Here is a 22,616-nt window from a genome sequence, read left to right on the forward strand (position 1 = left end):
AAGAGAGGAGAGGAGAGGGATTTTAGAGGGGGAAGAGAGGAGAATAGAGAGGGAATAGAGGAGAGGAGGGGGAAGAGAGGAGAAGAGAGAGGAAAGAGAGGAGAGGAGAGGAATTTTAGAGGGGGAAGAGAGGAGAGGAGAGGAGAGGGATTTTAGAGGGGGAAGAGAGGAGAAGAGAGGAGAGGAGGGGGAAGAGAGGAGAAGAGAGACGGACGAGAGGAGAGGAGAGGAGAGGGATTTTAGAGGGGGAAGAGAGGAGAAGAGAGAGGGAATGTAGGAGAGGAGTGGGATTTTAGAGGGGGAAGAGAGAAAGAGGGAAGAGAGGAGAGAATAGGGATTTTAGAGGGGGAAGAGAGGAGAAGATAGGGGGAAGAGAGGAGAAGAGAGGTGGAAGAGACGATAAGAGAGAGGGATTTTAGAGGGGGAAGAGAGGAGAAGAGAGGGGGAAGAGAGGAGAAGAGAGAGGGATTTGAGAGTAGGTAGAGAGGAGAAGAGAGAGGGATTTGAGAGGGGGAAGAGAGGAGATAAGAGATGGATTTGAGAAGGGGAAGAAAGGAGAAGAGAGAGGGATTTGAGAGGGGGAAGAGAGGAGAAGAGAGAGGGATTTGAGAGAGCCCTGTTCTCGAGAGGAGAGGAGGCAGGAGGCTCCCGGCATGGACCGGAATGTAATTGTCTACTTGTGTTGCCTGCTTATGAGTGTGCGTGAGTTAGAGAGTGAGAACTGCTTCTGTTTGATTAACTTTTTAGCATGAGTTACAACGTGTGAGTGTCAAGCTGGAAGAGACAGAGTCTTTGTGATTACTGTGATGTGTTTGTGCATATGTAAGTGGGCACATACGTGTGAAGTGTGTGTGTGTGTGTTTGACGGCGAGTCTACGGGGGACTGTTCATGGGTGCACTGGGTCGGCACTGTAACGACAAATTGTCAGAGCCAGTTTGTACCCTGCCGTTTAAAGTTGTGCTCTGCCTTATAGCAGCCTCAGCACAGCACCACTAACCCACCAGAGGATGCATACACTTTAACAGGGAGGAAATAAAAGTCCTCTTATATCACACAGTCAGCTTGACAGACAGACAGAGAGCAGGGGAAATGGCCTCATTTGATTCTTTGAGCAGTTACTGAGCATCAGAGACTGATCTGCTCAACACTCACTGTCTGAAGGGCTGGACCCGGAGGAGCAGGGGTCATGACTGAAACGGGGACTGAAACGGTGTGAGGATGAAACGGTGTCATGACTGAAACGGGGACTGAAACGGTGTCATGACTGAAACGGGGACTGAAACGGCGTGAGGATGAGACAGTGTCATGACTGAAACGGGGACTGAAACGGTGTGAGGATGAGACAGTGTCATGACTGAAACGGGGACTGAAACGGTGTGAGGATGAGACGATGTGAGTGATGTGGATATGGTAGTGCATTCTGAAGGACCTGGGAAGCAGGTGTCATGGCTCTATTATATGACATGACACAATATACTCATGGAAAAAAGGGTTCCAAAAGGGTTCTTTGGCTGTCCGCTTACAATAACCTTTTTGGTTCCAAGTAGAGCCCTTTTGGGTTCCATGTAGAACTCTCTGTGAAAAGGGTTCTATATGGAACCAAAAACAGTTATTCAAAGGGTTCTCCTATGGAGAAACCCCCCAAAAACATTTAGGTTCTAGATATCACCTTTTTTCTAAGAGTGTACGTTAAGATCGAAGATATGGTATGATTCGAATAGTAAATCAACCACATGGAAAGCCACAATAAGTGAATCTAGGATACAACATGATACTCTGAGAAATAGTATGACACAATATGAGGTTCCCCTGACAACCTGGTTATGTGTGTTATCCAGGGTGAGCTGGGACCTGCAGGACCCAGAGGAGAGGACGGACCTGAGGGGCCCAAGGGTCGCTCTGGTCTCCCTGGAGACGCTGGCCCTCTCGGACCCAACGGAGAAAAGGTGAGTCGTCTTTGCCCTTGTGACAAACTTCACATTCACTGTGAAACCAAGTGTTTAGGATCTGAACACATAACTCAACACTTTTCTGTAACACAGCAAGGCCTTCAGAATTTCAATGAGAACACGTGACAGTGTTTAAACTATATAGGCAACAATTGGAATATTTTTATCACCTACAACCTGCACTCAGAATGACTGCTATGCTGAAATAGTTACCAAACAATACTTAAACCACTGAAACTGGAACAACCATCTCAGTAATGGGTGCAATAACTCCAACCCCCTTACAGATTGTATTAGTTTAGAAAAATGTATACGATCAATCGACCAATATGTATGAGGAAACATAGATATTAAAACAACTATTCTAAAAATCAACTTGCAACAAAGAATGCTGGGAAATATGATAATATTGCCCCTCCCACGTCCTCTGAGAGACAATAGGAAAGTAAACACTAGTTTATAAAATCTGAACACTTAGGAGATATACAGTAGGTGTTCTCCTGATTTGAAACTGACAGGAAAAAGCTGACTATCATGTTTAATCTTGCATTTTAAACACCTGTGTTTAAGATGAGAACACTTTTAAAACACTGACTATACACATGTAGGATATTTTCTATCTATAACCAGTGAAACACTGGAGTGACTTATTTATTCTATTCATTAAAACAAGGACAATTCGTTTTATAGCTTATAAGACAAAGTAGTTGCGAGATGTTTAATTTTCCTTGGTATAGTGTGTCTCTCTCTACTGTAATTTAGTAATTGGGAATCAGAATAATTTTATAGAATTCCCCAGAGGAACTATCTTTTGAAGTGGAACGTAGAGAGAGACAGTTTTCTCTTCCCACTTCCAGCCCACATCTAGCAGGATGAGGGTGTAAACAAAACAGAATGGCTTCAGATTGGCCTGACCCAGAAAAGGGGGAATAGAAAAGACAGGGAAATAGATGGAGGAGATACACAAGACTTAATGAATACTTAAACCCATGACATTCAAGCCAAGTCACTTTGCGACAACTGTAGATGCACAAAAAGGCGTTTATAAATAAATGGGTTTCATTGATTGATATACTGATGGTGACTTTGTTTTGTGTTCCTCTCTCTCAGGGCAAACTGGGTGTTCCAGGGTTGCCAGGATACCCCGGAAGACAAGGGCCAAAGGTAAGTCCCCTTTTCCTCCCAGAATCCCTTTCTCTGTCTTTATCATAGTGGACACTTCAAGGAGGCACACCTGAAGGACCCCTTGATTGAACATGGCGTTATTGATGGACTGGCCCTGACTGCCCAGCGGGGCACCGCTCTGACGCAGGCGGGGCGCAGGGAGGTCATGTTTGAACCTCCCGGATCAAAGGGGACAGGATTTAGCCATGCCTTTTGGTGTCAGACAGACGCCCACTGAACGAGCGCTGCCCAAAATGCGTCACTGCTGCCTACAACAGCACGTTTCACTTTACACCACTCAGCGTCTTTGTTTCTCGCCTTTGACGAACATGGGATTTAATCTTTTTTGCCTCTCTCTCTCTCTCTCTCTCTCTCTCTCTCTCTCTCTCTCTCTCTCTCTCTCTATCCCTCCTTTCTTTTTTTATCAACACAGGGATCTCAGGGATTCCAAGGTTTCCCCGGAGCCAACGGAGAGAAAGGAGCAAGGGTAGGGTCAGAGAAAAGCGCACCTGTCAATTTTTTTTGGCGCTTAGTATTAGTATCCTCACGTTTGAAGTTATAGTTGCATGTCTGCTCTACATACCTACAGAACAACTCTGTGGATGTGTGAGCCGGCCCAGTGCATTTCACTTTGAAGTTTTAGCCTGTCCACTGCTTAGAGTTTTGGATCAATACTGAATCGGACCAATGGAGACGGGGTTTATTGTCTCTCTAGTGCGAATTCAAAAGACACAGGAAAAAGATGAAACCAAGGACATAAAGACTGTTGTATTCCTTCTTCATTACCATCCTCACATAAGAGCATTGAAAATCACCACAAAGGCAATTTATCACATTGTACAGGACTCGGTTTCATTGCCGTCACTTGTAAATCGAAAACCCACACACAGCCATAATCCTTTTCTTTGTTGATTTGACGTACAGCAAGGAAATACGGCCTCATATTGCTCTGAAATCGTGGAAATATGTCTTATTATATAGCATTGTTTTGCCGACCTACCTCACTGTTCTCGCCCAATAACAGTTTTGAATATGTAAAGCCGTGTATCTAGTTTCATTATGAAAAACTATTTTCAAATTTAAACATCTTGGCCTTTGTTCGCTCCCTTGAGACAAAGAAGAAGAAAGAGTCTTACCATAGATAGATGAATACATAATGTTTAAATGTAAGTCATTTAGCAGACACTCTCATCTAGAGGGACCCAGAGCGACAGTTGAATGAGGAATAGGTCTCAATGCTAGTTGAAGTAGCCGTGGTGACAGTGAGAATGGGACCTATTTATGCCACAGGTCTAGTTCATCTGACTGGTTAGATAGGTCAGGGCGGTCTCAAATTCATTACCATGGCGACCTGTGACCTCTGCCCTCTGTATTTGTTATGGTTCCTCACAGGGACTTGCAGGGAAGGCTGGCCCAAGAGGACAGAGAGGACCAACGGTAAGTCTACCGCCTCTTGGACCTCCACTATCACTGGCGATATACTGTAGGTAACCATGACAACGGTGTGTCCAGGTGACACAGGTTATGGTTTATTACCTTGACCCTCCAATAGGAGGTTAAGTGAATGAAAGGAGGACATCCTCTAATGGTGAAGGATATCTTCAGAGTGTTGTATCTACTTTATTGGTATTCCTCCCTCCTGACGTTCCTCCTCTTTTTCTTTCTCTCCTCCCAGGGACCTCGTGGAGAGAGGGGACCAAGGGGACCAACAGGAAAAGCTGGACCAAAGGTGAGTTAAGGTGTCTTCCAATATGACATGGCTGACGTAATGCCTCACTATCATACAGTGGTATGATCTTGTCTGTCATTGGCTGAGTCCATTCTGACCACTTCCTGTTTCCTCCCTGTCTCCCAGGGTACCTCAGGAAGTGACGGCCCTCCAGGACCTCCCGGTGAGAGGGTATGTACTAGAGCATCCCTCACTCAAATACCTATTCATCTGTATCAATATGATCCGTTTCCAATAGTGGTTATTGAGTGGTTATTGATAACTGATTGATTGATAACTGATTGATTGACTGTATCGTCTGCTTGTGTGTTTCAGGGTCTTCCAGGGCCTCAGGGGCCAACAGGATTCCCCGGACCAAAGGGCCCACCCGTAAGACCCCCCCCCCCCAAACAAATGACAACACAACACATAGTGTTTTAACGGTGGACTAGTGCGTATGTGTGGCTTTACTGAGGTTATCTTCCTGTGTTTTCAGGGCCCCGCCGGGAAAGATGGTCTGCCCGGACACCCTGGACAGAGAGGCGAGACTGTGAGTGAACACGCTGCTGTTGAAGCCCTGTCCCTAGTGTCACAGGCCAGAGTTTCACTTCTCCCGAACCTTACGCGTACAACCTTCTTATACCGCTCTCATTATCTCTTCTCCTCGCAGGGTTTCCAAGGCAAGACGGGCCCACCTGGACCCCCAGGAGTGGTCGGACCTCAGGTGAGTTCCTGCCACAATACTAACACACACATATCCCGCTGGATCATATCTCTCTGTGGTACTGGGAGGGGAAAAACACACCCAATACAATACCTTTCAGTGGCCTGGCCTGGCCTCGTCAACAGGTAGACGTGGCAAGGGTCATGTCGATATCGGAGTAGTAGTTGACTGATGAGCTAATAAGCAGCGTGGCGCGACTCACATCGCGTCAACGCGGTCTGCACTCTGAATTAGCCCCCGGTTAGAGGGAGAGGATGGAAGCCGGAAGTGTTCGGCCGAGCTACTAAGATTATGTCTGATGGTGGGCAGGATGTGTAGGGTGTTACAAGAGTGTGATAAGGGTGACTTGCAGGTGTCGTAAGGCAGCCATAGTGAGTTTTAGCTGTGTTTGTTGTCCACCCAGAAGGGATTTTCTCCTATCCGTATCTGGTTAGATAGGTGACTGTCAGAGGGTTGTTTATCCTCTTAGATATTAGCACTAGGCTGTTCATTCATTATGCATGCTTAGTCAACAACCATTTCCACCCAAGAGCTTCTCTCCTAATGCTAATTGAGAACATTACATGCATTGATGCTATTATTCTGGCAGATGGATGACGCCTTCATGGAGTGACTAGCGAATACCGGGGGTTGGCTGCCTCCCACTCTCTCACACTCTGTCACCCTATGCTCATACTGTGCAGACACCCTGCTTCACTTTGTTGTCTTATTCATACAATCGCACTCACTCTTTCTCTTTGTTTCTCTCTCTCTCCTTCTCTCCTTCTCTCTTTCTCTCTCTCTCTCCATCCACAGGGCCCCACAGGTGAGACTGGTCCAATGGGAGAACGTGGCCACCCCGGACCCCCAGGCCCACCCGGTGAGCAGGGTCTTCCTGGATCTGCTGGCAAAGAGGGAGCTAAGGGTGACCCAGGTCCCGCTGGCCCGGCTGGTAAGGACGGTCCCCCTGGTCTGAGAGGGTTCCCAGGAGAGAGAGGTCTACCCGGACCAGTGGTAAGTAGCACACACCTCACATCATGTCTGTCTTATATCTATTGGGGATAAATATGATTCAGATCAACCCCCCTGCTGCCTTAATTTTGTTAACCTGAGAAGATTCCCACACCAGGATTCTGGGATAGATAGAGAGGGGTCTGCCCGGCGTTAACCAAGGCGGAGGTGCATGGTGCTTCCTCTAAAAGTTTGTGTCTCTCTGTCTCTCGACAGGGGGCTCACGGCCTGAAAGGGAATGAAGGCCCCGGCGGCCCGCCTGGACCTGCTGTGAGTACTCACATCCACCAACATCCTCTCTTCAACTCTCACTTCCTGTACTTCCGTCACTCACACTCGCCATCAATATTTCTCTCTCCGTCGTTATCTCCTATTTCTTCTATCTTTATTTCATACACACACTTAATGTGGGAATACGGTTCACAGCTGAGCGCATCAGTTGCATTAAGATGCTGCACGTCATGTGTCAGTGATACTCATCGTTTGTTAATTAGTCACGCAGCACAGGCTTCCACCTACTTAGTAGATTTGCGTGACGTTCAGGTTCTACTCTAAACACGTTGCATGTACCTGTCAAAGGCACAAGGCGAGACCCAATTGCAGACACACAGGAGGCAGATGGTTGGAGTCTGACCATGTTTATTAATCCAAAGGGGGTAGGCAAGAGAATGGTCGTGGACAGGCAAAAAGGTCAAAATCAGATCAGAGTCCAGGAGGCACAGAGTGGCAGACAGGTCAGGTCAGGCAGGTACAAAGTCCAGAAACAGGCAAGGGTCAAAACTGGGAGAACTAGAAAAAGGAGAATAGCAAAAAGCAGTAGTACGGGACAAAACGCTGGTTGACTTGGAAACGTACAAGGCGAACTGGCACAGAGAGACAGGAAACACAGGGATAAATACACTGGGGAAAATAAGCGACACCTGGAGGGATGGAGACAATCACAAGGACAGGTGAAACAGATCAGGGCGACAGTGACAGCACCTGATGTAGGCTAGTACGCCCTGGATTTACAGAAAGTGTAGAGGTATCAAGGTAGTGCCAATGTAGTTCAATAAAGGCAGAGCCATGCATTTAGATGGGGAATATAATGTCTAGAATGAGCATTATGTAACATTTACATCACACTACAGAAATTCCATGGCAGCCATGTTAACGCCCCATTACCATCACATGGGGGGGAGGGGGATGTTTAAACAAGGCTATGTAACTAAATGTCTCGAATAAGAACAATGTTTGAAATTCTTAAAGTTGCCCAACTCTCTAAATGTATGGCTCTGGTTTCAGGTAGTACAAGTAGGGAGCTGCAGTGACCGCGTCTCTCCCTGTGTTCTAGGGTTCCCCTGGTGAGCGTGGTCCTGCTGGCACAGCCGGACCCACCGGACTCCCCGGACGACCAGGACCTCAAGGACCCCCAGGACCCGCAGGAGAGAAGGGTGGACCGGTAAGACCCGGTTCAGTTCAGCCTGGTTCCTGGCCACGTCGCTAGTTTAAACATAAAGCGTGTTGTTGGGGAAACAAACGTATTTCTCTCAGCTACGGTATATCCCAGGGCTGTCTTAGCCTCCTCGTTTGAATTGATCTGTTGTACAGTGCAGAAGTTGTTCGCGTCAATTCCTTTCTAATTCAATCAATTCAGGAAGTAAACATTTTCCTTTCTGAATTGACCGAATTAAAATGGAATGGATCCCAACCCTGCAGTACATTAAGTCTCTCCAGGTGAGAATATCTGGTACATGACTGAAATTGAATGGAATGTAATATGCTGTACAAATGTGTTACAGGGAGAGAAAGGACCACAAGGCCCCGCTGGTAGAGACGGTATCCAGGGACCGGTGGGTCTGCCTGGCCCCGCTGGACCTCTTGGAGCCCCCGGAGAGGATGGAGACAAGGTGGGCTGGCTCGCTGAGGGAAGAGTAGTGTGGGTGTGCGACTGAATGTATATAAAAGTGATCAAAACACACTCGACGTGATGATTTAGATCAAAGTCAGAACTTGTCTGGGCTTCCATATTCCGACCCTTTCCTTAGTGGTGTTGACAGGCAGTTTTCCCTGGCTTACAGGTCTGTAAGTCTTTAATGCTGACAGAAGGCTGAACCCGTTAAGTCGCTCAATTTAGTATTTTTCAGATGGCAGAGAGATGACCTGCTAGTATTAGTATGCAGACTCACAGACGGGAGGAACAACTCCCCTACACACTGAGACACACTGAGACACACTGAGACAGAGAGACAGAGATAGCGAGATAAACATTTGTGTGAAGATCAGCTGTAATTGAATCTCTTATCCTTGGAGGACTGAGGTATTTGACTTTACGATAGGGAGACACACACACACACACACAAAGATCTCACTAACATCCACAGTCTCATTACAAGGTCTTTACCACTGGGAACGGAGAGGAGAACTCCACAGCCTTTATTAACAGAAGTAAAGGAGAATATATTTGTATTTTGATTTCAGAAACAATAACCACGTGACCAGCTATCCTCTGGGTTGGCTGAGGGAAAGTCTGATTCAGTGTTTTCCCATCATTTCAAACACTCAAAGAATGTGAATGCATTTGAATATGCCTAACGGTGTGATGTGCTGGTGTCATTTTCGCTTTTTACTGTTGAAATGCATTGCAAAGAAGGTGTGAATGGGATCCGTGACAGGCTGCTAGTCACTTGTCACAGAGCGACAACAAACCCGTTCTAGGATTTGACTCTTAGTTATGACAGTGTGTCAGCGAATTATATTTGAAGTTGACAAGGACATATCAAAAGCCCTGAGACCTGTCTTATATCCCTGCCAAGCACACAGTCACACTGTGGGAGGAGCTATAGGAGGACGGGCTCATTGTAATGGATGGAATGGAATGAATGGAACAGAGTCAAAAATGTGGTTTCCAGACGCTTAATGTGTTTGATACCATTCCATTGATTCCATTCCGGTATTTACAATGAGCCCACCCACCTATAGCGTGTCCCACCAGCCTCCTCTGATTTAGATGAACACACAAACTCAACAGGATGGAAGTGTGTTTACGCAACGGGATTCTGTTGACTGGCGTTGTCGCGTTTGTTTCTATCACCAGGGAGAGATTGGAGAGCCAGGCCAGAAGGGAAGCAAAGGAGACAAAGGTGAACATGGTCCACCTGGTCCTACTGGTCCCCAAGGCCCAGTCGGAGCGCCTGGTCCTGCTGTAAGTATCCAGCTGAACCCCCCCCCCCCACAGTTTATTAGATCTGGAGGTGACCATTGTATATATGATGTCACTTCCTGCCACTGTCTTCTGGCCTACAGTATCTGCTAACGTTTAGCCCCCATGCTCCTTCTCTTTCTCCTATACTGACCCCCTCTCTCGCCCTTGCTCAACCCCACTGTCTCTCTCTTTATTTCTCTATTTCTCCCTCTCTCTGCTCCTTCTCTCCTTTTTCTCTCTCTCTCTCTCTCTCTCTCTCTCTCTCTCTCTCTCTCTCTCTCTCTCTCTCTCTCTCTCTCTCTCTCTCTCTCTCTCTCTCTCTCTCTCTCTCTCTCTCTCTCTCTCTCTCGGGTGTGTAGGGAGCTGATGGAGAGCCCGGTCCTAGAGGTCAGCAGGGTCTGTTTGGCCAGAAGGGAGATGAAGGAGCCAGAGGATTCAACGGACCCCCAGGCCCAGTGGGACTGCAGGTCAGAACCACCGCCAGAACCAGAGACAGTCTCTGGATGTGTCCCAAATGGCACCCTATTCCCTATTTAGTGCACTGATTTTCGACCACAGCCCATAGGGCTCTGTTGTTGTGATTGTGACTGATGCCATTGTCTTGTCTGATTGCAGGGATTGCCTGGTCCCGGCGGCGAGAAGGGAGAAACCGGAGACGTTGGTCAGATGGTAAGATTTCCTAATATCCTCGTACAATATACCTATAGAGTTGAATGAAATAGAACAGAATACTAATGTACCGATATTGAGTGTAATTGTATGGATTGTACACAATGAATTTAGCACTGTCAGATGACTATATATATGATCATATTTTATTCCGATGTGGGTGTGATGACTCATCACTCCTTCTCTCCTTCCCTTCTAGGGTCCTCCCGGTCCCCCTGGCCCCAGAGGCCCCTCCGGACCCCCAGGAGCTGATGGCCCTCAGGGACCCCCTGGTGGTATTGGAAACCCTGGTGCTGTTGGAGTGAAGGTAAGGTCCCCCTGTTAATACACTTCACCTCAATGTACAACCCTTTCATAGTAGGCTTGAAGAGCGATTGCGCTTAGAAAGCAACTTTAAAAACGACCTATGTGGCATCGATATGAGTCAAAAAAAAATATTCTAGTTTCAAAATGTACTACAAAGCGTGAATATGATCATTTTGGTCATACAGTCAGTCTCATCCGAAACGGAGATTTGCGAGATTATATGAAGAAAAAAAAAAATTCACACAATGAAGTAACAGTTTTCCGTGGGTTGGTTTTATTTTAATCCTGCCCACATGCCCACAACTGGGAACACCCAAGTAATCAGAGCGCACCTGCACGTGACCTGATCATAATGCCTATGGTCAATTCAATTTGACGTTAGATATTCCTATGGGACTAGTTAGGCACCATCAGTAAATTACATAATGTACATGGGAAAATATTTTGAAAAGGTCAATAGCTCCGAATTTAAATTACTTAAAAACCTCAAACCAACTATAAATTGTAGAAATGCATTTACAAATATTGAAAGCATTTAATGTGACACTTAACAGATGTGCAACATTAAAATATTGTCCCATTTACATTGTGTAATTTATTGACAGTCCCTAACTATCCCCAGAGCTAGGCTATTCAAAGTCAGACCAACTTTGCCATGTTCGCACACCAGCCAGCTGAAGCTAATTGCCAAAATAATTTGGATAACGCTTACAAACCTGCTAACACAGACAAGAGACACCCAAATAAATCCACACCCCGAAACCAACTCACGCTTGAATTCAGTCATGGCCGCTAGCATTTATTAATGAACCAAATCTAAGAGCCAAATCTAAAATGATGCCAAATCAGGAAGTGCAGCTTCCTACCACTTGGCTTAGACCTCTTGGCCCCTTTGGGAGCATAGGCCATTCACCATGGCTCTTTGAGATATACATACATAACAGAGGACTCAGACAGTATTGGGATGCGTAGTTGTTACGTATCTGTTCCTGCAGAGAAAATGCCCATGGTTTACGTCAGTCCAGAGTGGATGGCAAGATCTATTTACCATGTTGCTGAACTCAAGAGACAAAAAGTGTCTTGTCTATCCGTGTGTAACTCTAGTTTAAAGTATCAACAGGACACAGATATGCTGACTGTGCAAGAGGTCCAACAATTGTCAGTTTGAGTTTCAGTACAACCTATATTGTAATTCAGATCACCACTCATTCATCTTTGCAAAGCTTCCGTCATCATTAATAGTTGATGCTGCTGTTTTAAAGCACTTTTTTTTTTAAATGGGAAAGGCTCATTTTCATTCTCAAGTGAAAGCGAGCAACACACGCGCACACACACACACACACACACACACAGAATCTTGTACAGCTAACCTTGTGCGACACACAATTCAGTCCCATTCAAAATCTAATTTTTCCTAACCCATACCCTTACCCTAACCCTAACCTTATCCCAAAAACCTAACCTTAACCCAAGCTCCTAATCCTAAAACTAACCGTAGCTCCTAACCCTTAACATAATTCTAACACACACACACACACACACACACACACACACACACACACACACACACAGCTTAATGGAAGTCATCCTCAGCAGTATTATCGCTGGAGAGAGTAGAAGTGTGAATAAATTCTCCAAGCTACTGTACCTAAGACGCTGTGCTGCTGAGTGCATTATTAAAAACACCTCGTCGAAAAAAAGCCTTGGCGTTTGGCTCGCCTTCGGGGGGGGGGGGGACCGTCCGGTCTGCAAGCTCTCTGCACTACGACAGTGGCGTGAATTGTTGTTTTCTGGTCCAGTCGACGGGATGACCTTCCCCCTGGGAGCACACATCCACCCCTTCCTCAAACAAAACCTTAGCTCACTGCAATCGCAATCCTTTCTCTGGCTGATCTGATCTGAGCTGTTCTGGCAGCTTTTATAGCAGGGGTTAGGCCAGGCCTGCTAACAGCAGCTTTGGTGTGTTACGGATCATAGTGGTTGTCTTTTAGTCTTCTTTTCTCCCTCTATCTATCCCTCTATATCCCCCCCATCTCTCTCTCTCACACTATGGGGAATAAGGTGCCATTTTGGATGGAAGCCCGGAAGCCCTATGTGGAGTCAGGCTTCCCAGAGAGCCAGATACACAGGGCTGTATAACATCTTTAGAAATAGCTTAGGAGAGAATCTCTCATGCCTTTAAACAGGTCTCTCTATCTGCTCTCTCTGCTGCCTGGGAGTGGATATCCTGACAGAAACAAGAACTCTTTGGGAAAGAGGCGAGATGCTTATTTATTTAGACTACGAATGGGTGGGTATGACCATACAGAGCTAGGTCTGTGGAGGAGGGAGAATAGGTATATTGTTGTACACTAGGCACAGCTTGGCTTGGCTCTGTGACGTTTGATCCAAATAGACCAAGACAGGCACTTTGCTCTGTCTCTGGTTTCCTCATCCCGCAGACCAGGGTTACGTAAACATTGTCTCTAGGAACACGTGTGCTGGCAACGTTTATATCCCGATGGGGACTGTGACGACGGGGCTTTATGTGACATTGAATAATGATAGGGCCTGAAGCCTGGGCCTTTTACCCAATAAGACAGGCAGGGAGGGAAGGAGAGGGAGGGAGGGAGAGTTGAGGATGTATGGAGACCAGGGAGGACCCAAAGTTCGCCCGCTCCTGGCCCAGCTCTGACTGGCTGTGATGGATTGAAACCTCTGGTGTCATCTCTTTCTATCCCCAATTGGGGGTGACCAAGGACGTCAGTAAATATGACTTTTTTTTGTTGTTGTTTTGGTTCACTGAACTGAATTGTTTTTATTTTCTTGTGTTCTCTCGCTCTCTCTCTCTCTCTCTCTCTCTCTGTCTCTCTCTTTCCGTCTCTCAGGGTGATTCAGGTGAAAGCGGAGAGCCTGGTCTTCAGGGAGAACTTGGCGGACCTGTAAGAGAACCCGAAAGAACCTGCACACTACCATCATCATTCAACAGAACGACACTCTCACCACAGCACTGCACTACACTACTACTGCCTCTCCACAGAAGAGAAAGAATTACACTGCTGCATACGCAATAATGGCCCGATTCATTCATGTATTACAACAGATAAAATGAGACTATTCCTCTGCTATTGAAACAATTACACAATTCGATACACAGTTCTGAAATGACAACTTCACCATTAGCGTAACCGTAGTTGAATTAAAACCATTATGAAAAGAAAGCCCGCCAACCACATGGAGTGTGATAAGCACACCCCTACTGTGCATTGACATAAACACATTATTGACACACTAACACTGGTGACACGCTAGTAAAAAAAACTGTTGACACACTGCCCCACCTGTCACAGGGCCCAAGGGGAGAGCGAGGAGAGAAGGGAGAGGGCGGTCCTGCTGGCTCTGCTGGACCCCCCGGCCCTAAAGGTCCCCCTGGAGACGACGGTCCTAAAGGAAGTCCTGTAAGTCCTGGTTACACGTCTCTGTAGAGTTGCATGTTACCCGTATTGCAGTTGAGTCCCGTAACTGCCCTGCGAATGTATTCCCCCAATGGGTGTTATGGATTTGTGATGAGTTGTCAGTGGGAGGCAAGGTCCCTTTATGTGTTAATAAATTAGCCCTAGAGTCACTCTGGATACTGAGCATTTTGTCTGATTTCATTTCCAGGGTCCAAGTGGTTTCCCGGGTGATCCTGGTCCCCCTGGCGAGATCGGACAGGCTGTAAGTCACTGAAATGTTACAATGACATTGTTTTGACCTCCAGTTCCCGTAACGCTTTGGTACCAATTGAAATGTTTAAAAAAAATCCCAGACTGTGCTCTATCCGTCCAACGCAACTTTTACAACGTCTCTTTTTCTCCTCCTCCCAGGGTTTAGACGGTCCTCCTGGTGACAAGGGAGACGACGGAGAGGCTGGTCAACCTGTGAGTCTCGCCTAGCGCATTACTACACCCGTCCTAACGTCAGAACAGGCATTAACGAACTCGAACGTCTCTCATATCTGAAGGGAACTGCAGTAAACACGCTGGGCGGTACAAGAGTTTTTAGCACCAGTGACTTTTTTGCTCTCATCCCGTAATGTGAACCTTATCCTTTCTCACCTCCTTAGGGTTCCCCTGGACCCACCGGAGAGTCTGGTCCTTCTGGCCCACCAGGAAAGAGAGGCCCCCATGGAACAGTTGGACCCGAGGGCAGGCAAGGAGAGAAGGGAGCCAAGGGAGAGTCTGGTCTGGAGGGCCCACAGGGAAAGACAGGCCCAGTTGGTCCTCAGGGAGCACCTGGCAAGCAAGGTTCGGAAGGTCTCAGAGGTATCCCTGGCCCAGTTGTGAGTACAGCATTATTTCATATTTTTACTTCTTTGTGTCATAGCCATTACAGTTCCTAGGGGCAGTAACTGTGGATGTCCACAACACACATAGATTAGCATAGTGTCTGATCTACAAAAGCTATTGCTAAAAAAAAAAGCACACGCTATAGGCATGAGGTCATAATACCAATATTGTATGTGATGATCAGTGGGTTAAAGCATTGACTCTCTGAATGTTTGCAGGGGGAACAAGGTCTTCCGGGTTCTTCAGGCCCTGACGGACCCCCTGGACCTATGGTGAGGACAGCCTAACCTTTCACCCTTGACCCTGGGTTGTTTGATGTCACAGGATTCACAGTACCTTGTCTTATTGGGCCAGACATGTAATATTATCTGTCCTCCCTCTCTACTCTTCTTCCTTCCTTCCTTTCTTCCGTCCCTCTCTACCCCTCTACCATTATATTTCCATCTCTCTCTCGCTACTCCTCTCTCCCTCGCAGGGTCCTCCAGGATTACCCGGTTTGAAGGGAGACTCTGGTATTAAGGGTGAAAAGGTGAGCCCCCTCTTTCAACACATTATTGACCACATGTTGTACACTGTTGTACAGTGAAATATTGACCTGTTGCATGCATGGCTGAATATCACATATGGGATTGATCTTCCACAGTTAATGAGGTTGATGTCTAATAGCCCACAGGGATACAAGTATAGAGATGCTGTATAATGCATACCTTACACATTCACGTTAATGATGACTGACTGCTTTGTGTTCAAACCTATCGATTGTTTATCTGGTATCAGCTCCAGAGCAGTGAGTCATCACACTAATGATGTAAGGTTGGCAGAGAGACAGACGTGAGTAATTCGATGTTTGATTGATTATTGAAGTACGTTTGTTGATCCGTATGTTTCTGACACCCTCCTCAGGGCCACCCTGGTCTTATCGGTTTGATCGGGCCCCCAGGTGAGCAGGGAGAAAAGGGTGACAGAGGTCTGCCAGGCCCCCAGGGAACATCAGGACCCAAAGGAGACAATGTGAGAACACCCCCAACTCAAATAACATGTAATATTAGAACAAGAAGGACATTAGTTAACCTAATAGTTACATGTTTTAGTTTGGTCGGGCAGATAGTGGATCATATCAAGTCGTTAAACAGCACCGTAAAATGTTTGATCACAAAATAATGACAATAAGGACACTTTTTTTCACCCTCTCTCCTTCCTCTCTATCCTCCCTCTCTCTCTCCAGGGTATTGCTGGCCCCTCAGGTCCTCTTGGTCCCCTGGGACCCCCAGGATTACCTGGTCCTCCTGGACCTAAAGGAGCTAAGGGATCATCGGTAAGTGTCCCCGACCAACCACCATGTCCCTCTCTAAACCATGTCACACTGTCCCCTCTTAGCCATGTCCTACTATACATAGAGGCTGTGTGTATGACGCTGTGTTGTGCTCTGTCTTCCTCAGGGTCAAACTGGTCCCAAGGGAGAGACTGGTGTTCCTGGACAACCAGGGCCTCCTGTAAGTTGTCGCCACGATTGTGTGACGTCATTACATATTGTTGTTTTATAGTTCCATATGTTGTATGTGTTACTTTACGGAAACTATATGCACAATTATTCATTGAGTAAACTGAACTTTGCTATATGACGGTTTAGAATAGAATACAATAGTATGCTCCCACTTAAAACCACTCTCTTCTTCCACTCTTGTCACCTCCTTCCCTCCTCCTCTCCCCCTCTCTCTCCTTCTCCACCTCCACAGGGTCCTCCCGGTGATGTCATCCACCCGCTGCCCATGCAGTCGAATCCCAAGAGGAGCCGCAGGAACATCGACGCCAGCCAGATGATGGACGAGGCCAACGCCGATGCCAACTACAAAGACTACGACGACGGCATGGAGGAGATCTTCGGATCCCTCAACTCCCTCAAGCTGGAGATCGAGCAGATGAAGCACCCGCTGGGAACGCAGAGCAACCCTGCCCGCACCTGCAAGGACCTGCAACTCTGCCACCCCGACTTCCCCGATGGTGGGCATGGAAAATCTGAAATTCCCAATCTGACGTGCTCTGATTGTGTTCTGTTAATACATGACGTTAATAAGTCTTTGGGTGATATAGTCCAGGAGTAATCTGAAAAAGACGCCCAGAGCACGTTGTCGAGCATCTATCTTAGACAAGTGTGTAGGATGTCAATGCCAAGGGTCAAGTGTCATTACAGTGGACTTAAGTGGGATAGAGAAATAGGATTAGCCATCAATAATGTCTTTGATGATATTTCCTGTCGTCGCAGTGTAAGTGGGCTAAAGAGTATACCCTCTCTTGAAGGCTAAATCATGCTCATTTAAACATTGAATGACCTCTGATGAAAACGTTTCTAATTGTTAAGGTTCCGTCCTTTCCCCCCTCTCCTTCCCTCTTCGCCTTTTTCTCCCTCCCCCCTCCCACTCCCTATTTTTGGTCGTTTTCAGGTGAATACTGGATCGACCCCAACCAGGGTTGCTCGAGGGACTCGTTCAAGGTCCACTGTAATTTCACAGCAGGAGGAGAGAGCTGCATCTACCCTGACAAGAAGTCTGAAGGGGTAAGTCATGGTGCTTTTACATACAGAACTGGTCAAATGGTCACATTTTGAGAGCCAGTGCTAGAAATTCAATGGGAGAACTTAAAATGAACGCTTACACATTTTAAAGGTTTTAGTTGATATAATGAGGGAAATACACATTCTTAAAAGCAGGCATGATGGCCTCCTGAGTGGTGCAGTGCTAGCTGTGTCACTAGAGATCCTGGTTCAAGTCCAGGCTCTGTCGCAGCCGGCCGCGACTGGGAGACCCACGGGGCAGCGCACAATTGGCCCAGTGTCGTCCGGGTTAGGGGAGGGTTTAGCCGGCAGGGATGTTCTTGTCCCATCGTGCACTAGCGACTCCTGTGGCGGGCCGGGCACAGTGCTTGTTGACACGGTCGCCAGGTGTACGGTGTTTCCTCTGACACATTGGTGCGGCTGGTTTCCGGGTTAAGTGGGCATTGTGTCAAGAAGCGGTACGCCTTGGCTGGGTTGGGTTTCGGAGGACGCACGGCTCTCGACCTTCGCCTCTCCCGAGTCCGTACGGGAGTTGCAGCAATGAGACAAGACTGTAACTACCAATTAGATACCACGAAATTGGGGAGAAAAAAGGGTAAAAAGAAATACAAATAAAAGCTGGCATGATGATATTTCCGGTTGATTGAAATAGTGTGTTTAATTTGTGTTGTATCTACAATGTAGATGTGTATGTTGTGTATGTTGTGTATGATGTGTATGATGTGTATGATGTGGATAAGTGAATGTAATTGTTCTTCTTCCCAGAGCCCAGGAAAACTACCTTGCATATAAATCATATATACCTCTCTTTTGACAGTACTGCATAATCACTTAACACCTCCTCCTGTGCCTACACACATCATGTTTCATCATTACCTTACTGGCATGGGTGTAATATCAAGAGGATCCTCCAAGCCCCTAGGGGGCAGTCACTCCCATGTAAGATGCTTGGTGTTGCACACTGCTGACGTCATGAGTTCAATGAATATATTTGGGGCAGTCACTCACTGTCAACGGAGAGTCAACTATTCACACACATGCACGCACCATCACACACCGGTGTATAAACACATCCGTTTTGCCATGCCATCCTCTAGTTAAGTGTCAGTAGCTTAGTGTTGTGCCTGGCCCAAACGCTTGTAATAGGTTAAGGCAAGTTACAGGCACCCAGAGAGGATTCTGCTGGATGATTATGCATGGAGAACAGGAGAGGAGATGAGAGACGAGGAGGAGAGGAGAAGTAAAACACAGGAAAGTTTGTCAGTGACAGGTCAGGGAGATCTGTAATGGCTTTCTGCTACAGGACATGTTAACGATTTGCTGGCACGCTGAGGCACAGAGGAGCAGGAGTTTGCATAAGTTCAGAATAATGAACCTGCCTTTTTATAGCCAGGGAGAGCGATGGGCCAGTGGGATGGTTTTGTTGGTGTAGAGTGGAGAGAGAGAGAGGACATATGAGCAGAGGCCCTGACATTGACATACACACATGTGGGCACCTGCGCATGCACACACACACCCTCTCTCTCTCCTTCCCTGCTAGCCTGAGACACTATATCCCTAGATAGATAGATAGATAGATAGATAGATAGATATATAGATAGATAGATAGATAGATGGATAGCAGAGGGGGAAAAAAGAGTCAAGCTCAAATCAAAGTTACGTTTTTTTGTTTTTTGCGTGAACAAGCGTGGACACGCTGGAATTTGAATGCACTGTAGTGAATAAGAGAAAATGCACTTCAAATTTGAAAGCAAGTCTATTGTCCTTGTGTCTACGCGAAGCAATGCTGGTAAAGTGAGCGGATAAATAGCCAGAAAATAAACTTTGTGAATTGTTATGTCTGGAATTGTGACACACCTATATAAACTCGGCAAAAAAAGTAACGCCCCTTTTTCAGGACCCTGTCATTCAAAGATAATTCGTAAAATTCCAAATAACTTCACAGATCTTCATTGTAAAGGGTTTAAACACTGTTTCCCATAAACAATTAATGAACATGCACCTGTGGAATGGTGACACTAACAGCTTACAGACGGTAGGCAATTAAGGTAACAGTTATGAAAACTTAGGACACTAAAGAGGCCTTTCTACTGACTCTGAACAACACCAAAAGAAAGATAATCCCTGCTCATCTGCGTGAACGTGCGTTAGGCATGCTGCAAGGAGGCATGAGGACTGCAGATGTGGACAGGGCATAAATTGCAATGTCCGTACTGTGAGACGCCTAAGAACGCACTACAGGGAGACATGATGGACAGCTGATCGTCCTCGCAGTGGTAGACCAAGTGCAACAACACATGCACAGGATCGATACATCCGAACATCACACCTGCGGGACAGGTACAGGATGGCAACAACAACTGCCCGAGTTACACCAGGAACGCACAATCCCTCCATTAGTGCTCAGACTGTCCGCAATAGTCTTGAGAGAGGCTGGACTGAGGGCTTGTAGGCCTGTTGTAAGGCAGGTCCTCACCAGACATCACTGGCAACAACGTCGCCTATGGGCACAAACCCACCGTCGCTGGACCAGACAGGACTGGCAAAAAGTGCAAGTCACGGTATTGTCTCACCAGGGGTGATGGTCGGATTCGCGTTTATCGTCGAAGGAATGAGCGTTACACCGAGGCCTGTACACTGGTGAGGGATCTATTTGGAGGTGGAGGGTCCATCATGGTCTTTGTGTCACATCACCATCGGACTGAGATTGTTGTCATTACAATCTCAACGCTGTGCGTTACAGGGAAGACATCCTCCTCCCTCATGTGGTACCCTTCCTGCAGGCGCATCCTGACATGACCCTCCAGCATGACAATGCCACCAGCCATACTGCTCGTTCTGTGACTGATTTCCTGCAAGACAGGAATGTCAGTGTTCTGCCATGGCCATCGAAGAGCCCGGATCTCAATCCCATTGAGCACGTCTGGGACCTGTTGGATCGGAGGGTGAGGGCTAGGGCCATTCCTCCCAGAAATGTCTGACAATTAAGTTGGCATACGCTATGCAGTGTATGTGAATTCAAGCTCTACTCTCGCACGCAAATTGTGACACCATTGACGGTTTCCGTTTTAGAAGTAGATTGTATCAGTTCTCTCCCCCAGTGTGCCCGCGCCGAACTGAAGGTCCCTTTCAAAACAGCATGGTGTGTGTTTAATGTATGCTGTCTCCCAGCGTTAATTGATCTCCAGCTGAACATTCATGAACACATTAAGGCGTTGATGACAAGCCTTGTATAAACCCTGCATCAGACTCATCTAGCTCATTACTGAGCTAGCCATAATATTCAAATGATTGTTGTTTGAATAAGTCCGTCACACTGGAGTACTACTGGCCATTTAGTCTGAGACAGATCTTAATGGGGAAAAAACAAAGATAATTATTGGTGGTTATAAAGAACCAAAAGCTGAACAGAATTTAAAAAATATATATAATTCTAGATGTTTTACAGCTTTTAAATTGAAAGGTGACTTATTGTTGGCTCTACAGTGAAAGCTTAACTGGCTTTAAATGAAAACCATAAAAACAAGCCACCTACTGTACTTGTCTCATCATAAACAGCAGAAGCTTAAACCATAATGTATAGTCACTTCTGTATGGTTGTAGAGCAAAACACTTAGCAGAAGGGAAAATGGGGCATCTGTAAGGCTTTCCCTTGGAGGCTAACGGCTGCATCCGAAATGGCACCTTTATTGCCTTGATAGTGCACTACCCTGGTAATGCACTACCCTGGTAATGCACTACCCTGGTAATGCACTATAAAGGGAATAGGGTGTCATTTGAGATGCAGTCAATGTCTCCTAACTAATCACTGTGTACTCATTAATATATTATCAGTAATTAGCTGCCAGACAATGTTTATACAAAACGCCATAATGGCTTACTAAGCCTAAGGTCTTTTACACTGTTCCGGGCTGTTCGGTGTCACCCGATACTCCTGCAGGTCTGGCAGACGCTACGGAGAGCCACGGAAACGAGGGAGGGGAGGGGGAGACGAATGAGGGATGAAGCATTTCTTTTTTTCAGGAGGCTGTTCTTACTGTTTTTCTTTCTTTAACCTTCATTTTTTCTCCTCCTCCTCCTCCTCCTCTTCCCCCCTGTTTCGCTCCCTCCGTACCCCAGACTAGGCTCACATCCTGGGTAAAGGAGATCCCTGGCTCCTGGTTCAGTGAATTCAAACGTGGTAAACTGGTAAGCCCCCCTGACGCCCCCCTTCCCCCCGTCCCCTTCCCTTTTTCCTGAACAGCTCATCTCATATTTTACAGAGCAAAATGGCAAAATGGCCCAAAGACGCCCCAGGTTCTTGGTATAGTCGCTACAAGCGAGGTTCCATGGTAAGTGGCACGCCCGCAGGTCTCTGGAGGCCCAGCAAGAGTGACTCCTTGCTGGGTCTCTGAGGGCCTAAGGGCCCTGCATGGTTCTGGTTCTGGTACTGGTCAGTACTGGTTCTGCATGGATCCTGTACTGGTTGGTACTCGTCTCTGACTGGCACTCTGGCTTGTGGTTGTGGCGACACTGCTCTGCATGGTTCAGCATGATCAATCTCAGCTCACCTTCAGTAAGACACAGCTGTAGGTGAAGGCTCATCCCAGAATAGAGGGAGACAGAGTTGGTGGAGCAGACACACACACAGACATTCTTTACCATGGCAACTGGTAGAAACGTCAATAGAAACGTCAATAGAAAAAGGTAAGTGTAGTACAAAAGTTTTTAACTGTTGCCATGGAAAGGTATGACTGTAAATGCATCCACTCAACCTGACTACCTCTGAAGTTGGAGAGCGTCACCTAGAAGTGACTGAGTGACTTGACAGTCTCCTAGTTAGACACACATTTTACATTTAAACACAGTAACAACAACTACTCCTATTGACCTCTGCATTTTCCAGTTGACTCAGATGCATACTGTATAAATACATACCTATTCATAAATAGGTATGCATCTATAGTGAAAGCTACTCACAGGAGAGTGATTAGAAACCATTTTGTTCCTGCTACACTCATTTCACACACTCACTTCCTCATTCACTTCCTCATTCACTCTCACATCAGGATTACGATAGGCAA

General features: G+C 46.6%; 1 protein-coding gene across 3 annotated transcripts in view; it reads left to right on the plus strand.

Annotated features, from left to right (window-relative positions):
- The window catches only part of LOC110509310 (collagen alpha-1(V) chain), a 124,661-nt gene that overhangs the window by 96,178 nt on the left and 5,867 nt on the right, over positions 1-22,616 (plus strand). Inside the window, exons 29-59 of one of the 3 annotated variants that reach the window (XM_036967664.2) lie at positions 1,840-1,947; positions 3,061-3,114; positions 3,548-3,601; positions 4,507-4,551; positions 4,790-4,843; positions 4,970-5,014; positions 5,159-5,212; positions 5,319-5,372; positions 5,493-5,546; positions 6,342-6,539; positions 6,753-6,806; positions 7,870-7,977; positions 8,318-8,425; positions 9,613-9,720; positions 10,080-10,187; positions 10,336-10,389; positions 10,589-10,696; positions 13,563-13,616; positions 14,025-14,132; positions 14,338-14,391; positions 14,541-14,594; positions 14,780-14,995; positions 15,221-15,274; positions 15,478-15,531; positions 15,906-16,013; positions 16,228-16,317; positions 16,442-16,495; positions 16,739-17,003; positions 17,444-17,556; positions 21,673-21,741; positions 21,816-21,884. In XM_036967664.2, coding sequence (XP_036823559.2) covers positions 1,840-1,947; positions 3,061-3,114; positions 3,548-3,601; positions 4,507-4,551; positions 4,790-4,843; positions 4,970-5,014; positions 5,159-5,212; positions 5,319-5,372; positions 5,493-5,546; positions 6,342-6,539; positions 6,753-6,806; positions 7,870-7,977; positions 8,318-8,425; positions 9,613-9,720; positions 10,080-10,187; positions 10,336-10,389; positions 10,589-10,696; positions 13,563-13,616; positions 14,025-14,132; positions 14,338-14,391; positions 14,541-14,594; positions 14,780-14,995; positions 15,221-15,274; positions 15,478-15,531; positions 15,906-16,013; positions 16,228-16,317; positions 16,442-16,495; positions 16,739-17,003; positions 17,444-17,556; positions 21,673-21,741; positions 21,816-21,884 — 2,730 coding nt within the window. The remainder of the gene's footprint in view (positions 1-1,839; positions 1,948-3,060; positions 3,115-3,547; positions 3,602-4,506; positions 4,552-4,789; positions 4,844-4,969; positions 5,015-5,158; positions 5,213-5,318; positions 5,373-5,492; positions 5,547-6,341; positions 6,540-6,752; positions 6,807-7,869; positions 7,978-8,317; positions 8,426-9,612; positions 9,721-10,079; positions 10,188-10,335; positions 10,390-10,588; positions 10,697-13,562; positions 13,617-14,024; positions 14,133-14,337; positions 14,392-14,540; positions 14,595-14,779; positions 14,996-15,220; positions 15,275-15,477; positions 15,532-15,905; positions 16,014-16,227; positions 16,318-16,441; positions 16,496-16,738; positions 17,004-17,443; positions 17,557-21,672; positions 21,742-21,815; positions 21,885-22,616) is intronic. The other 2 variants (XM_036967665.2, XM_036967666.2) reach the window with 2 other exon arrangements.

This window comes from Oncorhynchus mykiss, chromosome 29 (assembly GCF_057628025.1).
Source record: "Oncorhynchus mykiss isolate SJ-2025 chromosome 29, ASM5762802v1, whole genome shotgun sequence".
Lineage (NCBI taxonomy): Eukaryota > Metazoa > Chordata > Actinopteri > Salmoniformes > Salmonidae > Oncorhynchus > Oncorhynchus mykiss.